Source organism: Atheta coriaria, unplaced genomic scaffold, assembly GCF_025399875.1.
Source record: "Atheta coriaria isolate IRGN ID8LTWV9N9 unplaced genomic scaffold, Caltech_Dcor_3.1 hic_scaffold_8_pilon, whole genome shotgun sequence".
NCBI lineage: Eukaryota > Metazoa > Arthropoda > Insecta > Coleoptera > Staphylinidae > Dalotia > Dalotia coriaria.
The window spans coordinates 1,747,299-1,767,362 of record NW_027045450.1 but is presented as its reverse complement, the minus strand read 5'-3'; the positions used below and the strand labels follow the sequence as shown (position 1 = coordinate 1,767,362).

General features: G+C 37.5%; 1 protein-coding gene and 1 long non-coding RNA gene across 2 annotated transcripts in view; both read left to right on the top strand.

Annotated features, from left to right (window-relative positions):
• The first annotated feature begins 495 nt into the window (after positions 1–495).
• On the top strand, positions 496–3,002 carry LOC135797158 (uncharacterized protein DDB_G0283697-like). Its single transcript, XM_065309372.1, has 2 exons — positions 496–730; positions 1,279–3,002. Exon 2 carries the CDS (start codon positions 1,306–1,308, stop codon positions 2,836–2,838), a length of 1,533 nt encoding a protein of 510 aa, XP_065165444.1. The 5' UTR covers positions 496–730; positions 1,279–1,305; the 3' UTR covers positions 2,839–3,002.
• Positions 3,003–3,316: 314 nt separating this feature from the next.
• Positions 3,317–20,064, top strand: part of LOC135797125 (uncharacterized) — a 35,199-nt gene continuing 18,451 nt past the window's right edge. Inside the window, exons 1-2 of the long non-coding RNA XR_010549461.1 lie at positions 3,317–3,375; positions 14,924–15,041. This is a non-coding gene — a long non-coding RNA (uncharacterized lncRNA). The remainder of the gene's footprint in view (positions 3,376–14,923; positions 15,042–20,064) is intronic.

Sequence of the window (20,064 nt, the reverse complement as noted above, 5' to 3'; positions counted from 1 at the left end):
GTGACAATCTCGCAATTAACAACGTGATTGTCATGGAGAGATTGAATTATGGAATGTAATAAGCGCACATTCGAAATTATGATAAAGCAGTGTGAACTGTGAAATTACAAATATCAGAATCGTCTTTATTTTGTAAAATTTTGTTTAAAAAACTACAAAATTACATCAAAAACATTAATTTTCTCGGTATTTTCTTTAAAAATTCTTGGTAACATCAGTATTACTCTATATTTTACTTCAAATTCATGGAAATAACAAATATCAAACACTTTTTGATGATTTTACTGAGTTTTACCCAAAATAACTCAAAAAATCACTTAAAATTGATCATAAAACTCAAAAAATGTGTTTTTGAACATTTTCTGACTGTTCTACACTGATAAAACAATCAAACATGGTCTGTATGTAATGAATTATGATAAATACGAGTCTGTGAGTCCTTACATAACGATTTGACCACATCAATTCACGGTTGCGGGTTTTTGTCGCCGTTTTTCTGCGTGCGTTCCCCACCTGCGGCGCTGAACCGCACCGAAAACCGAAGAATTCGTGTGAACTATGGCGAGATAAGTTGAGTGACATCGGTCACAGTCGCTCACTACTGTCCTGAATCTGTCGCGGTGTACAACGATAAAAGTATTGCTGAAAGTCGCGCACAAAGCGGTCACATTGCGACAAAGTGCGCTGGGAAAGTTTTCAGTGCTCCATGATTGTCAAATAAATTAAAGAGGTAAGCGCAACAACTAAGCAACAATTAAAGCATAAATCATTTCGTTAATAATTATCAACAAAAATATTCCTATAATAATTATTAGTTGTTATCTTTTGATGATAAGAAGAGGTTGGAATAATTAAATTTTAATTAATTAGATTACTTTCGTTTGATTGACGTTTATCGTTCTGTGTATTATGTAAAGTCGATAATGAAATGATTGTAACTCGAAAATTGATTGATAAAATAGAAAAACGCGCGCGCGGATTGTGTTCGGGTGATGACAAAAGAAGAATTGGCGAGTCCATCCGGCTCTTTCACTGACTTCCGGCATGACAACACCCGATAGGTCAACGCTTCCGGTTGCTGGATGCATTTCAAAGAGATACAAACGCCACAACCGAAACGTCCTCCATATTCGTTCAATACAATTCCGAGTTTATTTCGACAAAATATAAATTAAACGCGTTTTCACTACAAATGACACTTTTACTTGTGTATTTTTATTTCATTTGTTCATAATGACCTCTCTGTACAACGCAATTTTATTGTTTGTGGTTTTACAGAGCGTTCCATTTCGTTTGGCCGAAAAAATGCAAAAAGCGCTCACGATTCTCGCGCTCACTGCGTGCGTCGCCGCCAGTTTCGACGACGACATCTTTGCCGGCAACGACCCGAAGGACAATTATTTTCGCTATGTACGAACTTATTCGCAAGCCGATTATGATGATGGACAACAATCTGCAGGGGAAGATGCTCCCAAACCTTATGGTTTTGATATTTACTATCCAAAACACTCGAAAAGAAATTTGAGGGTCCGTAGGGATGAATCAACGGTACAAAAGAAAGAACTTGATGAATCTGAAGAATCTGATGATACACAACCGGAGATAGTAATTCACACAGCTGATGATAAGTTGTTAAACATAGACGAAGCATTAAAACCTTTAGAATTAGATGTTTTGGAAGCAGATGTTGAAAATGCAACTGATTCTGTTGATGCAGAAGTTCAAAATGGCCAAAATCACTTGATAATCAATGATTTCATTAGATTCAAACGAGATGCTCAACCAAATCCACCTAATCAAGAAAGATCTGGTAAAATGCTCTTGAGTGATGGTCAAGTTCTTGATACAAATCGTGAACCGCGAGGAGTTGTACAAGAAAAATGGGTAAAACAGCCTTATCCTGTACAAGGTGACAACCGTAACTTTGATGAAGCATCAAATGAACATGGACAACCCCCAAATGCACCCAGAGTTCATTTTGTGACCCAACGTAGGTCAGAATCAGCCCCACCTTTGGTTTATCATTCATATGAATCAAGAGATCGTGAAGGTCGATCCAGAGACATTACAAGACAACGCGACATTGACTTAGAAAGAGATTTCCAACCAACCTACTATCCAAGATCAACCCGTCAATACAATCTACAACCAGGTGGAGGTAGAGACTATGGAAATCGAGATCCTGGTCCAGCTGCGATACCACGCAGACCCGAAGTATATTATAGAAACTACGAGAGAGATTCCCGAGACAGGGACCTAAGGGACTTCCGGGATGATCGTGATTACAATCGAGATTTTGACAGGGATAGACATAGAGATTTCAGAGATCGAAGATTTTATAACCAACCGGATAGATTTTATGAGGAAGATCGTCCAATTCCATCAATAGCCAAACAAAAACGGATAATATACTATGCCACACTTCCGGATATCATCCGTCCACCAGGTGGGGAAAGAGGTGGAAGCAGGGACCGAGATAGAGACAGAGATTCCAGTTTTCGACGTGGGTATGATGATCGTGATAGAGATCGTGATCGTGATCGTGACAATCGAGTTAACACCGATGATAGGCCTGCAAATGCTATAAACTATCGCTTCCGGAATGAAAGCCCATATGATAACAGAGACGCCACTGCTGATAGAGATAAATCTCGTTATGATGAAGCAGCAACAGCTAAAAGTAATTCTTATCCCACCAAAGTCTCCTCAGCGGATGTAAGTGTCAGAGCATTGACGAAGAACCCAGAAAGAAGAGTCTACTCAGAAGTTGGTAGGAGATATCCGCCTGGATATCATCGTGATGATGGCCCAGCCGCCTATGAGAGTAATCATCGATAATTTATTAGTTTTGATGCAATCCAATGAAATTTAACGTTAAGAACCAGTTGTTAACTTATTATTCGCACATTTTATAATATTCGCTGATTATTTATACTCATAAGCACCAATCATTAGAGTTATTTATGTTTTTACAATAAAGAAAACAATTTTGGATCCTCGAATTAATTGAAGGGTTCATTGCGGAAAGCGAAAAAGATTTACGAGTCTGAAAGATAGTCATTAGTTTGGGATGAGATGAAAGAGTTGGTCAAAATAGTGTAATTATCTTATAATTTCTCTTCTCACAGACGCAACTTTTTGATAAATTGTTGTATTCTAGAAACTTATAGTTGTAACACATAATTATATAAGTTTACAAAATATTTTTACTCGTTGCATTGCCTAATTTAAATTTCCTGTATGTTTGGTTGCCTATCTTAAACTCGGAACAGTATACCGCCAAAACTGTTGACAAACAAAACGGTTAAAGTCGACAGTTTGAAAGTGTTCCAAGTGCATCGTTAATCAATTTGTTGCCAATTATCCAAGATGTTGGTGAGTTATTTATAACATTTCTAATCTCCAAACAATCTAAGCGTCTTCTAAGTGAAATACGTGTGTCTGTACACATGTATCTATCAATTTATTTCACATTCAAATTTTAATGGAAAGTTCATGTTCCTGTTCCTGTTCTGAACCGAATATTTTATGTGAATGCCGTGCGATTATACGATCGCAGCTTTATTTATTGCGCTGGCTATTGATTAAGCCATTCATTAGCCAATTAGGTGCGGTCCGCACGTACGTTTTAACGAATTAACATTTCGTCGTTTCGTTGAATGGAAGATTGTCTAGATACTCTCGATAAAGAAATATCCCAACATCTCACCTGATCGTTAACTCGTGTACAAGTACACACCCACCTTTAGTGGTGCTCTGGCATTTAATTCTTAATTAAATTTATTAAATTTAATATAAATCATGCGTCATAAAATCAATTTCAAGAAATATTCGTTTGGTATTAATATTGCGCGTTGTAAAACGAATAACACACAAGTTTTATGTCGGTCAATGTAGAAAAAGTGTGTAACTCTTCTGATAAGTTGATATCTGCGCTAGCAATCGATATCAACAGCGATAAAGTTGTAAATATATCTGTTTATATATCTGGTTCACATCCATGACTGCAGATGGCGCTGCATGTCACAAAACATGCTTAAATTATTTATTTTTTATTTAAATTGATATTTTTAACAACAAGAGATGTCTCTACATGCTACTATTTACTATTCTAATTGTTTAAATTGTTATTTTCTTGCATTTTAATGAGTTTGACGAGTATGTGCGCATTGTTTCACCATTTAATTGAGAACTTCTTTTGTTTTACGCGTCTCCGCGACGTTTTTTTACGACTCCCGCGGTGATTATTCAGTTAGATAGCAATTTGATGCCGATATCATCTTGAATTCAAGTGTCCCACACACTGTTTTTGTTGTGCACTTCATAAATATTCAACGTCGCGCACAAGTGGCACCTTTAATCAAAACCGAACGGTCGCAGGTTGCGCTTGAGATTGTGTGAACGTTCACGTAGGCATTCTTAAGAGGAAGACATTTTGTATATCGGAAGTGGAAGTCGAGCACGGCACCCGGTACCGTGACGATGACCAAACCGGAACCTGATGTGTATCAGATATCGTAAAATAAAGAATATAAAAAAAACCGCGACGAAGACGTTGCTGTTACTTGGTTGTAATACGTGTGTGCACCGAGTTGGCGATTTAATTATGAAATGAATAATGTATTAGGAGCAAGATCACGACAACGACTTCAACTACAAACGAAGGATTCTTTTGCTTCTTCTTCTGCTTCCTTGGCACACGGCCGTAATTCTCGCTGTGCGCTGGGTCGTTGTCTTTTAACCGGAAGTGGTGTCGCTTTGACGACCAACACTCGAACTAATGAGATCGCAGAGATGCATATATTAAGATTATAAGACGGCGGGGCCTGGCGTTCCGGCGCGCTGACAATGAAGCGATCCGAGTGACGAGCGAGTAACTCGCCGAAGAGTTTTACCGAGAGTCTTTTTTCTTTTTAACTGCTTCGTCGTTTCGCATTCCAATCGCAGACACACCGGTACTGGCATGCGCATGCACGAAATATGTAAAACGCGAGCGTTTTCCGTGTAAAAATCGTTCCATCGCGAGCGAAATTGTAAATTATTCGTTAATTACGATTGTGCTGGTTGCGCGCGCGCACGGAGAAAGAATATCGGCATGCCAGGAAGTGCAATTTTTAATGTGGGGCGGAAATTCAATTTTAGACTAATTGTAGCGTAAAATTTCTATATTATTGAATATTTTCGCTGCTGCACCTGCGATAAAGAAAATTTGGGGAATATTTTACTTGTTTTGGGTAATTTCCTCGGGGAATGCAAACACGACCGCTGGAAACCAGATGAAGGAAGAGAAAGTACCTGGATATGTCACTGCGAGCCTTATTTCTTAATCAAGTTTAGTTTTGTTCCTTTACAATCATGAATAATTCATAAACTTCCAAGTTTTTAGTTTTTATTTAAAAACCATTAATTTCAAGGCGTATAATTGCTAAATAAGAATAGATAATTTATCCGGGATTGTTGTATATTATAATTTGACTAATTCTCTTTGAAATAATGTAAAACTTGATAATTTAGCACTATTAGAACAGAAGATATAGTGTTTTTAAAATTACTTGTTTAAAATTTGACATTAAAACTTAAAGAAAAACTTTTTCATTTTCAAATGCGTTTAACTATAAATTGATAAGAGATAACAACCTAGTGTTGTATACATGATTAAGTACAACTATTACGCTATCAAATAAGGTATTGTTTATAAAAATCGGTTTAATAGAAGCAAAGTTATGATGATTTGAAAATTTCGCGATTAACCTTCAGCAATTCTTGAAGCAAATCCCGACTTTTTGATGTTTTCATTGTCTCTTTGTAGACATTGTTGGCTCTATGCATATATCACTTGTGCCTTGATCCTCGATCTGTTTAACATGTATTGAATTTTTAATGCAATCACACGTACCGTTGAAAGATACGCGCATCTCTACGCCAGCACGGCCCGTCGAGCCGGTTTGATTACTGTCGCATCGGTCGTTGTAAGATTCGCATACGGAAGCGTGCCGCGCGTGTTGTTTCATCAGTCGGCAAAAGAGCAAACGCGCGAATCCTCGTAATGCAGATAATTGAATCCGGTCTCAAAGCGACGTGATTAAATTTAAATTATTCATCGCGTCCGGGCCCTCGCGCGCGCACGCCAAACGCAAGCGATGCTGCAGTGCCAAATGCGGGGAAAAAGACGAAGGGAGTGGAGCCGGAGAGTTACAATAAGTAAGGAAAAGGGATGTTGAGGGATGTTGCTACGTGTAAGTATTTCCTTTCGTTTATATTTAACGCGCAGGAAGTGCTCTTTGACATTTTTACACATAGAAATTGCTCATTTAGGAAGGTAAACTTTGAGGGCGGATAACCGGAAAAGTAAAAGAGATGGATTATAAGGAATTATCATATACGATAGTAAATTTTATTAGCTTTAAAATAAGGTGTGATTTGTAAGAATCGGCTTATTATAAACAATTTTATTTGAGTTTTTATTCAAAACATGTGGACACTGCGAATTTTTATATTAAATAGTTGTATTTTTAATTGCTTATAATTAAAATATGTGAATACATAGAAAAATTAAATTTATCACATATTATAGTCCAATTGATGCACTTTTTAATAAAAGAAAATTTATAAAAATCGGTTCATTAGTGGCTGTGTAATCTTGATTTGAAATTCCTAAATCAATTTGACAACAAAAAAAACGTTTTGCAACTTTGAAGTTTCTTTACGATAAGATTTTGTCGTTCAATGCTACTTAACAAAAATCTTTAACTAAACTTTATAACTAAAAAATTAAAAACACTAATGGAAATAAAATGTTCCAAATAACTAAGCGTTGTTTAATTCGGATGATCGTGCATTAAAACCACATTAACAGCAACAGTTTTAAAGCCAGGAGACGAAAAAAAACCGAACACCGCACAAGCCTCAATTTTATTGTTAGACGTTAGAAGTACGATTAACAGCTCGCTTTTTCCGTCCAGTTTCATCTACCATGGTAGGTAGATCACATAAAATTTAACGACGAACACATTAAAATAATTAAAATCAAAGGCCACTATACGGATTCCTTGTTTGAGTGAAAAAAGCAAAAAAACACAAAAACAAAACGCTAACAAAAACAACGATAATGTCTACCTATCTACCTAGGAAAGATTGAGTTCTGGAATATTTTTGGCCACTGTACGTTCCTCAATCGGGCTAATCACAATAATTTGGGGTAAAAATAAAACGCGGCCGTTTTGCGTGGCCTATTATTAGGGGATGGTTTGGGACGGCACGGCGCATTTTATCACGTGTATTTGCGGTCGACATTAGAACTATTAATCATTTTGTCAAAAGTTAATTGCGCGCCAAGTGGAAAACGTGGCATTAACGTTTCGTAATTTTAGGGCATTTTAAAGTTGCACGCGCGCGACTCGGGACGAAATATCCAAGCGGAGATAAATCACAAAGTGTCAAATGCTGTTGCATCAGCCTCGGGCGATTAACATTCGACAATTGGACACTCGGAAAAATACGATCACATTCTTAGAAAATCCACATTAATTTTTTTCATAAAAAAATAAAAAATTTTAAAAAAATTGACTTCTAATGCAGTAAATATAAAGTTAGGCGTTTGGTGAGGTCAAATTGATTGTGCGATATGCAGTGTAATGTCACAATTCACATAGTTAATCACAGTTTAGTAACGAGTTTGGTCGTGACTTGGTTTTAATGATAGCATGTAGCAAAACCGCGTCTCGGGTCTTGGGAGGAATATTAAGACGGCTATTATGCGATTACGGCACCGCATCCTTACGAAATAGGCCATATCTTCTCATCTGCGCCGGAAGTGCAGCCATTACACATTCAACCCTTTCCGCAAGGGTGTTTTTTGTCACCTTTAAACTGCTACTTATTTTTTTACGACGTTTTTATACTTTTTTCTTCTAAATAAATAAAGAAGAAGAAAAAAACGCGTGATGAGACACGAGTTGATTTATTCCGCGTCGACAATTTCCCACCCGCTCGACAAATAATAATTTTATAGCTTATCTCCGACGAAAATCAAAATTCCCACTAGGCTGGCGCATTGTGCGCGCTCGCGCGACGCGCACGCATATACGAGCATCGTTGATTGGCGAAATATGCAAATGCGATTCACACCAGCGTGTAATGACATTGACGAGTCTTCAAGCCGAATATAATAATAATGGAAGCGCTGGCAGTGCCGGCGCGTTGTTGATAATGTGGCATCTTGCGCGGCGTCGACATTGAAATCTTTTATTCCCTCGGTGACGGATTCTTTGCGGTGGCTTGCGCTTTGTTTCGCTGTGATTTCGACGCGTTATGTAGAACAATACAAATAAAAGAGCGGCAGGAGACATGAGAGACAATGATGAATTAAATTAACGCCACTACTCAACATAAAAATTACAAAAATGTGGAATTTTTGTATATTTTTTGTATTTTTTGCTTGTTTTTCTTTATTTAAACAATAATTATTAAATTATTTAAATGGATCTTTTTATTATCACATCATTTATGGTTTAATCTATAAATTTATATAAATATATCTTCTGTATCTCATTTAGTTTCAGAGTTATGATGATTTTTAACCTAAAAAATTACGTAAACCTGAAAAATAGCTTTTTTCTTAAAGATTTATTCAAATTGTGACAATATTATTAAATTATTTATAATTTTCTGTAAATACACTTATAGTTCTTATAATTATCTATCATTTGGTTCAATAATCAACTTCTTATCTCTTTTATTCTTCCAGTTATTGATCATTTTATATCAATAGTAGTCATTTTTTTCTTAAATTTTGTATTTTGTGTTTATGGCTGAAATTCTCAAAACACTACAATTATTTTGACAAAATGTTATAATACATTTAAACCTCCACCATTTTTAAGAAGCAAATATCGCTTAAAACACTTTAAACGCTTTTAATTCGTGCGTGAGTCTTGAAAAGTCGAGAGTGATTATGAGCAGGTACACCACACACCTAAGTGGCTGGTATTCTTGGTAAATCTGAAGACATCCTAGGAAAATCAGGCGGGTTCATCTAGTTCTGCCCTAGCGCATTGCGTGAAAGAATGTTAGACCAAGCCACGCCAACAATATCAACATATCTACAGTATAATCCACTCAAACAATATTCCACAACAAAACAAAATAAATTTTAATAATAAAACATCCCGTATACATGTGTAAAGTGTCTGGTCGTGATTCGTAAACGCGATCACTTTTTCATTGGCTATGTAATTTCCAGCCGCAATTAGAGCCGCTTGAAGTGAATGTGTTTTGTTACAAGTGTAGTTAAAACTAATTAAAGGACAAAACACGAAAAAACAGTTAAAAAACGCATCGCTGGGCGTTGTCGTCGTTGGTTGGCTGGGTAAGTCGCAAGTCGCGCACTTACGAAACGATTGTCTCTCACGGCCTTAAACGGTGGGCGTCAATTAACTCGAGATGGGCACTTTTTGAAGGCCTCACGACACTCTGATGATGGGTTTGCGTGGCATTCAATCATAACCTAACATTTTCTCATAAAATTTCAACATTTGTTAAAAAGACACCAGATATGAATTTATGATTGGGCTAATTACGCTGGCACAGTTTGCGCTTTGGTTTGGTTTTTAATATTTTAATAAAGGGAGCAGTGCAGACAAAAGAAAGCAATGATTTTCAATTTACGACGCGCCCGTCCATGCATTATCATCACGCCTCGGAGTTGGTTATATTTATATATGTAATAATGCAACGCGTGCTCTCCGGGGCAGGGTGGCGATGGCGCGGGTGCCGTCCTGCGGTTTTATATCTTGTATAATGTAATAATGACACTGCTCCCTTACGATGCTGCCGGGCGCTGCGCAACACAATATTGTCTATCTTTTTTAAAGCTCTGAGGAGACAAGAACCAATTCAAACCTTAATACAACTAAATGCAAGTAAAAAATCATCAACTTTGGTTTACGTCTCCTGCGTGCCAGTTTCTATTAGGTGGCTTTTACGGCGTGGTTGGCGCAAAGTTTGAAAAAAGTTTGCGCTGTGCCTTTTTACGAGACATAAGTTCGCTGACGCCGAGGCGACGGGAGTAAAGTAAAAGCTCGCATTAAATTCATTATGATGGATTTTTTTCGCGCACAGGTCGCCTTCTTTTGCGTCTCCTGCCGGAGGAGCTTTTTGCGTCGTCGACGCTGGAAAGATATACGACTTGATCCACCTACAAACTAGCAATTATTAACGACGTGATTTATATTTGAAGGCGCTCGGGGTTTTTAGGCGCTCGCTCGAATTAGTTTTCGGTGCGCGCTGCTGCGCGAAGACGAAACGCGCTGTTATTATTTTAATTGTTTAGTTCTGGAGGTGGCATTCTTGGGATATTTGTTTAGCTAATCATATATTTCTGACCAACCAATTAACAGTTTTAAAATATTAAATTATATAGTTGGGTAGTAAAAACAAGTTCAAAGGCTTGTAACTTTTAAAGTTGAGGTTAGAAAAGGATAAATTTGATGTCATTTTATTTGTTACATAATCCTCTTTAATATGCGACATAAAAATAAAAAATCTAATAAGTCATTCATGAGTAAACTCCAAAAAAACAGAAAAAATTCAAAAAATTTTAAGTTTTTTCATAAAATTCTCTTTTATATAATCCAAAATTTAAATCTGTGACAACATTCGAAAGATAATTTATTCCTAGTGTTGTATTCCACCTTGTACACCAATTGCCCAACAATTTGTATTGTTTCGTGTCCCAAAATTGCAATTTAACTCAACATCATTACATCTCCTTCACAAAACTGCGCAATGTAACAGAACAAGATGCAACAACAACAACAACAATAATAATAATAGACATTGATTTCAATAAATCATTTAGGAATAAAAACTGATTAGTTTCTAGCTCTAGCTCGATGCGTACGCATAGAAAACAATCACTTCCATTAGTTTTTAGCCAAGATGCTCGCTGTGCATAATAATCATGCGCAACACAATAAAAAAACATAATGGACTCGCGCGGACATTAGTAGACTTAGACTACTCGCAGCGGCATAATAACATAATGCTAAATAAATTATGAATAGGTTTTATCTAATTTTCCAATCGAACTTTCGATCACGCTGTATTACTATAAGTATTACGAGTACTATGCAGCGCTTAGGAACTCTGTGAGTTTTGTAAGATTGCGTCTGTGTCGTCCTCCGGCAAGCAGTGGTTATTACATTTTGTGAGGACACACGATATCGATAGATAGTTTTTTCTGACTTTCGATCAAAGTATCAAACAATACGCAAGCGGCGAATGCGCGCAGTGTGGCGTTTCAGGTCGAAAAGGCGACCGGTCGCGAGGAATGAATAAATAAACGATGGTGTGGTCGAGATAGCAATTTGAATTGTTTCGGAATGGAATGCCCTTGTGGCATCGTCGTCTTGCGCGTCTTGTAATCGTAACGAGTGTGCCTTAATAATAGGTGACGCGACGCGCGGGACCTTTGGAAATCGTTGCGCTTCGGGCGATGTCAACCTTTATAAAGAAGTATACTCGGCTGAAAAAATGCACCCAGCTATAAATCGAGTCTGTTTGAGGTTAGATTATAGGATCACTTGGAAATTAATAATTCATCGATCGATAAACGCGATTTGCGTAGCTAAGTATAGCCAAATGTGTCTTCATTTGAATATCTAATCATACAGTTTTATATTTTATCCAGTTTGCGAAAAATTTCGACTTAATACCCGGGGTAGACGGATGAATTTTTTTTCATTTCGTAAGTGTGTTTGTATTCACTCGCGTGCATCCGAACCTCAAATCTGGATGCTCTGAATGTTTGCCCTAGTCATCATTAAGTCGGCGTTGTTTTCAAATCATTATACCGTCTGACTGCGATGGTAAAAAGTAGAATTACAAGTGCAGGCGGCAGAAGAAGTGGAAGATGAGCAAACAGCAGTGGAAAACAATGGTATCCATTAAAACGGATAAATAAACGTTTGTCATGTCTTGCGGAGTTCAAATGTAGAAGCACACGGAACGAATCGAAAGAAGCGCACGTCGATGCGCGCAGAACGTAATTAGCAGTGCGCTGGAGACTTTCCTCTCAGCTGCAGCTGGGAACACCCACAATACGAATTGAAAACTAACGACAACGTTTCCACTAAAAAAAATCTGCACATAGATACAAGTCTTGTATATGTGCAAATAACATTTCTAACGGGGCGTCGCCCACCCGCGCATGATTCGAAAACATTTAATAACAACAACTCACATTAATATCGCAGAATCACAATAACGAATCTACGAATCACTTCAGGACATTTACGATCAGCCGGCGATTGTAACAAGGTTGTAGCGACGCGTTTCTAAAACGAATTCGTTTCGCGTACTTATGTGTGTTGAGACGCCCAGAGCGTCGAAATCGTCGTGGAGGACAGTTTCCTTAGTTGGTGCGCGAGTGTGTAAGCACCGTGAGCATCCGCCCACGCGATTAGCGTCGCAAGTCCATCGCTAATAACAGCCGGCGATGAAAAGATGTCAGCGATGTGAAAAATAACAAATGCCCGCAACGCGCGCGCATGACACCTCGAAACGCGTGAAGCGCGCAATAAAAATACAAGCAATTATACACCCACGCATTCGACTTACAAGACGCTACAATCAAATGTAATGTGTAGTTTATGTTCCAAAAATCAGGCACAAGGTGTTTTTGGTACTTTTACTTAGGATTTTCGATATAATTACAACGCCATCTATAAATAACTAGGTTTAATGGTATATTAGGTATCAAGTGCGCTAAACAGCATTTTAACAACGTTTAGCCACGTGATATTTACGTTATTTTTTAACTTTCTATTTTTCTCTGTTTTTCTTCTAAGCTCCACGTCGTGACTAAAGCTCGTGACTAAAGTATTTTTTTGGCCGTCCGTGCTGAAAATACCACTTTTTGTATCTAAAACTCGTGAAAAAATTGATGGAAATAGAAAAAATGTGTTTTCTTAAAAAAATGATTATATTTTTGGTGTAACCCATGAAATTTCACTAAAATACAAACAAAACTCTGCATATTTAATGTGCTAGAAAATTTAGATTAATAGCATCATTCACATTTAACTATTTATTACTTTAATCGTATTTTAATTCGTCACCTGAAGGCGAATTCGAAGAAGGCGAATCAAGTTCAACGACAAGTTGTCACGATTCCACGCAAAATGGATATTTGTATTTTCTATTCATGCATAACATAATATAAAGTCCCCTGAAGGCTCGAAACGCACAAGAAAATCCATTGTGTTTATTTTTCTCCATCCAGATGAAATAATCGATCGAATAAATCGATTTGCACAATTCGCAGATTAACATTAACATTTACTCGCTGTTTATTTGCGTATTTATGCTTAGATTTCGATATTAGTGGATTTTTACTTTTCTTTAAAAGCCAAGGTCTTGTTATTTTCTAACAGTGTCGATCATAATTGGGCTTGTCCCGAGTCTCATTATTCTCGCGTTGAATCCAGTGTTTGGCGATATAAATTCTAAAGAACAAACGATCTTATGTTATGCAACGATATTAATAATACACACCACCAACACCCAACGCCGAAGATAAGCCAAGTGTAAATCGATGAATGCTGAGATTTTTTCAACTTCTCATTTATCATATTCGTGAGTTTAACAACGCGCAGCGGTTGAATCTGTCACTGAGTAATAAAATAAAAATTAGCATACGTATTTGTTGCAGATTCTGCGCCACTGCGCGCGCATTTGAGCGAGACGATTACGTAAGACGTCTTTTGTTGGGTATATTGATGAAAAAATAAATAAAATAAAATTCATTTTTCGATTTTGCGCGCGAGGTGTGTACTAGTATGCGATACTCGTGCGGTTTATTACTATTACCGGCTTCGCCACCTACAACTTGTGTTATGTTGTTGTTGTTTTTTTCGTTGGTTTTGTTTGAAAATTCATTATTTAACTTTCCAACGCACGCGGATCCGCGTTCGCACTGAATATTAACGAAAGTGCGAAGCGTGACAAACGGCGAACACGCCTTAATTCTTCAACACACGATTCGCAATCAGTGAGGAACGCAGAAACAAGAAACGTAGAAATAAGGCACATCAGTTTTTGTTTTACGAACATGCAATGTGTTTATTTGTATGAAATAGACAAATTTTAATGGATTTGTATGTTTATTACCAAATAACTTTTGATAGAAACATTATAGAATAATGATTTAAAAACTAGTTTATTAAGAATTAAATTCTGTTTAATATGAAATAAAATATGATAAAATCCATAAAACGGTTAAAAAGTTATTGATAAAAAACTAAAAATATTTTTTTTAATTTTTGAGTAAATGCATTTCTCGGCAGGTGCTGACCTCTTTCTTGTTGCTTTTCACCATTTCCTGCTTGTAAATTCCACTGGAAATTGTTTGTTTGTATTCTGCATTGCATTTTGCATAACTTCGGAGAATTGTCGCCGCAGCACACTTTAATTAATCGCTTGCTTCTCCTGCGCTCCGCGCGATTCTTTGTCGGCGGCGAAGCGGGCGTAATTTGCCAAAGCGACGGCGGCAAATTAAACTATGCCACCAAAGTATGCAATATGCACAACCCGCTTCAGCCTGCAATCAGTTAGTGACATTTCTCTACACTCTACGTGCAACAAAACTGCAAAAACTAAAAAAAATATAAAAATTATCTTACGACATCCGCATTATTCTTTACGAAATAATATTATGACTGGTATGTTGCAAGTTTTCGTCATTTTTAGACATTTATGAGCTAATATTTCACATTAATTAATATTTTGTAAATCACAAAGCAGAACGACATTACATATATTTATTCTATTAGAGTGGCGTTCCGAGTGGGACCATTTTCGTGGCTGCCTTTCATTTGTTGCTTAATTAACAAATTTTAATTGTTTCCATTGTCTTTTGTTCTAGCAAAGTGCGTCGTCAAAGCGAAGGATTTATGACACATTTGAACCCGCAACAAACCAAAACCGAAAAAATGGTAAAAACCGAGCAGCGATATCAACAATTCACCATCTTAATGCAACCGGTGAGTGTTTGTACACTATACTTAACTAATGCTAATGTAATTAATTAAAATAATGCTTTTGCTTCCTTGCGCGTCGTCGTCATGCATCAAAGCGCTAAAAATTCTACGTCGCCGTGTTTGAAATTATGAATATTCTCGAGTTGACGAAACTTCATTTATTAATTCGTTATTAATTCGGGAAGTTGCGCATAAAGCTTCGGTTGTCTCCTTCATTTTTCAGAAAATTATATAGAGGAACACTTTGATCTGCGGACACGCAGCGTATACACGGCGCGCTTCTCTCGGCGGCGCCCGTCGCTCGTTGCGAGTTTGTTTTAATTAAAAGTTGGTGCATTACGTCGTTGACTTTGTGTGTGCGCGCGCCCGATAGCGCCAGCGGGTCTCCGCGGGCTCAAGCATTTATAATTGTTTTCGTCTTTTGAACTCCTCGAGTGCCTCCTGCTGTGTATCGAGATCTTGTCTTCCAAGTCGCAGCACTCAAACAGGAAGCTAGAACAAAAAAATCAAAAATTTCAAAAAGGTTATTGCAAAATATACGAGTTTTAATGATAATTTCTTAAACTGTTTGTAGTTGCGTACGCGCGGAGCACATTAATTTTTATTGCACGCCTCATCAGAGTCGTAAAAGTATTGCGGTACTAAAAATTAATAGCCAATCATTGTGCCAGTGTCCAAAATATAATTACGCGCAGTCGTTTACGGTGTGCATGTTCTACACACAACCGGCGACAGTAGTATCCCACAACTTTTAATTTTCACACGTATTCTTTCGTTTTTCGTTTTGCGTAATGTTTAAAACTTAATTAAAGTTGTTTGCTTATTTGGTATTGACAAAGCGTGTCTAATTGCAGTCACGCTTGTGGTTATGTCTAACTATGCAAACGCGCCATCTATCGGCTAATCGTAAAATGAAATAAAATAACATTTTGAGGTTATAATTTGTGTGGTGCTTCTGCATAAGTTGCCTTTGTCTGTAAAACGATAAAATTAGTTTTATTGCGGCGGCCATTAGCGATTAGCAAAACCCGCGATATCAATAATCTCTCTCTGGCTGGCGAGTTTATACTCCTATTTATTATAATAAAAGTCATCCTAATAGACTGCGCATAACTACCGCTAATTTAATTCACCTGAGTCCATAAAACCGAACTGTCGCTCGGTCGTCAAATGTGCCATCGGGACTCTTGCGCGCTTGTTGAGCTTCTCGCGTCTTCTGCGCCTCTAATGGCACCGACGCTGGCGAGCCTGCAATCTGCCGCATCAAACGGTTCGAGACGTTAAAAACCGTATGCATGCGGTCCATCCGCTTATTACTTCTCAAACTTGGTAATCAGCACAATGTACAATTTCAGCCTGTACACAACTTGCCTGCAATGAATCTAAAAATATCTAGTGATGCATATTTGCGGTGATAGTTTTGCGTGGTTGTGTATGTTGAATAATTCCTGCTGGCGAAGAAGCGCAAGATCTGTTAGCCACGAATTCCAAACTATCGCTTTGTGGCGTGCGCTATTCCGACGCGGAGACCTTAAGAAGCTGGGTTGGGAAGCTGCCGGTCCTGCTGACTCGCTGCGAAGTCGTTTCGCGGTTACGGGTTACGGATTACGTGGCGTATTATTAAACGTGGAATTATTGATGTGCTATCTGAGAAATTGGCGGATGGCCGCAAACGACAAATATAAAATTTTCCCAACCGCCATGTGCAATATTAGCCTAGTAATTAAAAATCGTCGAGCTAATCTCCAGCGCGCGGACCTCCAGCGAATAAAGTATCAAGATTCCGCGTCATCGCGTAATTGAACGATGCGCAAATTAACATTTTCCAGATTGCACATGCACACTGCTATAACTAACTAATTGCAAATGCATGTCAATAAATTAAAAAAGAAAAAAATTTTTTTTGAAAAATTTACTACTACTAAATTTACACAGGAGAAAGTTAATTAATAACGTGCTCCATTAGTGTCTATTGATAAATTGTTGATATTGATGTTTCGTGTACAGCGGTAGAGATCAAAGCAATTAATCAGGTGATATATGGCAATTGTTACACACAGGGTGTGTAATAAAACTAGTTACGACTTGAGGCTAACGATCGCGGGGATTTGATGACATTCGCACGCACAGCAGTCGGTCGAATATAACAACAACCATCGTCTAATGATTACGCGATTCGCATCCTCGCGTGAAAGTCGCCGCGGTCGACAAGCACCAGATGAGTGTCGGACGAGTGCCCGGGCCCAACCTAGGTTCTGGGTTCACTAGAGTTACACAATGACCGCGAGCAATTTTATCTCGCAGTGAAATGCGCAGGTTTGCGATTCTCGGCTCGTACGACTCGCGCGTAGTACACATTACAGTTACAAGCTAAAGGTGACTGGTGCTGAATGTCGAGCGTCCATGTCCATTTGTCAGCCCTAGGGCTGTTTCGTTGTGTGCTGTGTGTGTGTTTGTGGAAGGCGACGTGCCCGAGTTGCGCGCACGCTAATGTATTTCCTGCGAGGACTTGGTGCTGTGTCAGCGCTGGACCATCTATTTACTGCCCGTGACAGAATAATCTCTGGCGAGTGCGTTCGAATGACAAAACCGATGTCGGCACGCTTGCAATGATCACGCTCCAGTGCACAACAAAATCACAGTCAATTCACACTTAAATCCTTTGAAAAAAGCGGTTAACCGGTGTTTTTTTTAATTTTTAGAAATAGAAATGAAAAAAATTGAATTTTTAACTATTTTACATCAAAATTACAGTTATATTTTTTGTAAAAACCGGTTAACCGGTAGTTTTATTTGCTTCAGTTTAAAAAAAACAGGTTAACCGGTATTTTTTTTTTAATTTCAAAAAATAAAAAACAGATTTTTAACTTATTTTAATCAAATTTACAGATATTTTTTTGTGAAAACTGGTTAACCGGTATTTTTTTATTTAAAAAAATAGAAAAAGGAAAAACAGATTTTTAACTAATTTTCATCAAAATTTTAGATATATTTTTGTTAAAAACAGGTTAACCGGTATTTTTTTATGTTTAAAAATTGTGAAAATTAGAAAAACAACACTTAATATATCAAAATCACAATTAATTTTACTTATATAATTTTCCAAATACCGGTTAACCGGTATTTTTTATTTTTATGAATTCTGAAGCTTTAAAAGATAACACTTTGTATATTTTAATATTATTAGATTGTTTGAGTGGTGCGGAAGTTGTTGAGAGACAGTCTGGACAGTCATCCAAACCCACACTCGACCATCAAATGCTCTCTCGAGCAATTTGAGCAATCACGATCGTTAGATAGTCATATGAAACGTGTGCCTGCACTCAGGACACTTTGCCCATTCCACCTCCTTGTACTTGTTCTTGTGTGTGGCGTTTCTAGCCCATCTTCCGTTATATGTTATATCCTCCTGCTTCTACCCTGCGGCCCCGCGCGCGCCCATAAATAACCAAAGCTGTTAAAACCTCCGGACAACACTCGCCGATTGCAGCGCCCGGCCACACACACTAGTAGCTTAGGCAGCCGGTGATGAATGTGGCAGATTTTCGGAAGGATGTGAGAGGATGTCACAGGTCATATAATAGGCCCAGGCACAAAGGAAGTTGGGAAGCTGATCGGCGCACGCAGATAGTCGTGTTTCTTTGCCTTCGAAGCGTGAAGTTGTGGAGGACTCAAAAGTAGGCAAATCGCCATTGTAGAAGTTTTGAAGAGTTTTATCAGCGTGCATCTGACGGCATTACACATGCATGTAACCCGGGGTTTTTCGTGCGGTTCGTGCTTTTTATTTAATCTAATTAAGTCGTTCTCTCAGCTGCGGCAATTGATACTGTTTGACTAGTCGAATGCGCAGATAGGCATCGCTTAAATTTCGTGTACACACATTTATTTCGAACAAAGTAGCAATTACGAATGGTAGGGAAGAGACAATACAATAGGTGAATAGCTTACAAGTGACTTCGTGCGCCATAAAACAACCGGGACTACCAGATACGATAACTGTAAACATATAGAGTCAATAAAGGCAATGATAAAGTCAAAAATTTCAACCAAATTCAAAAAAGTAAAAATACCAGTTTTTTTTAAACTGTTACAAATAAAAATTACCGGTTAACCGGTTTTTATAAGGATATGTCTGTAATTTTGATGTAAAATAGTAAAAATCCAATTTTTAATTTCTATTTTAAACATGTAGACTCAAAATTTCAACAAAATTATACCAAAAATTTTTTAAGGAATGTATATAACCGTCATATATTATCCACACTCGGATAAACATACATTTATAAAACAATTATGCCATTTCGTCATGGGGCAATCGCGCAATGAATAATTTTGTCGTCGTAAATAGTGTTTTTCTTCCGTTGCACAAACACAGCTTATCATGCGTGGCCGTAAATCAAGTCGTAAAATTAAGCAAAAATTAAATAATTATTTTTATTAACCTGTAACGCTTTCCACGCGACTCTCACAGTTTGACATTGTAATGAGCGCGCTGCGCACACTTCGGGCACCGTAGGAAAAAAACATAGACTTACTTGATGGACGTAATTATATTACACACAGGGACATTTCTTGGTGAACGTTAAAATCCGTTTTTAATGCGGTATTTAACGTGACGCACTTCTAACGTCTAACGTTTAATTTAATATCTTCGTATGACGATTCTCACGATTCGAATCGTGATCACGGGGACAGGCTAATAAAACTAGTACTGGAATTGATGTGATCGTTAGTACATAAAAACGGTCATTTTTTCCAAATGAAATTAATGTCTAATGACAGGTGTATAAAGTTATAGACCATTTATCAGTGCTTGATTACATTCAAAATATATTCCGGTAGCTGTGGTTACATTTTACATTTTAAATAAAACCATAACTGCCTGGAATGCAAGTTAATATTTAAAGTTCATCCCAGTTACATGCAACCAAATATACATTAAACGTTTAGGTTATATTTGTTGTGTAGGCAACTCAAGTTGCTTGGTATGCCGAGACTTTATGGAAACTTTACATGAATTTTCAAA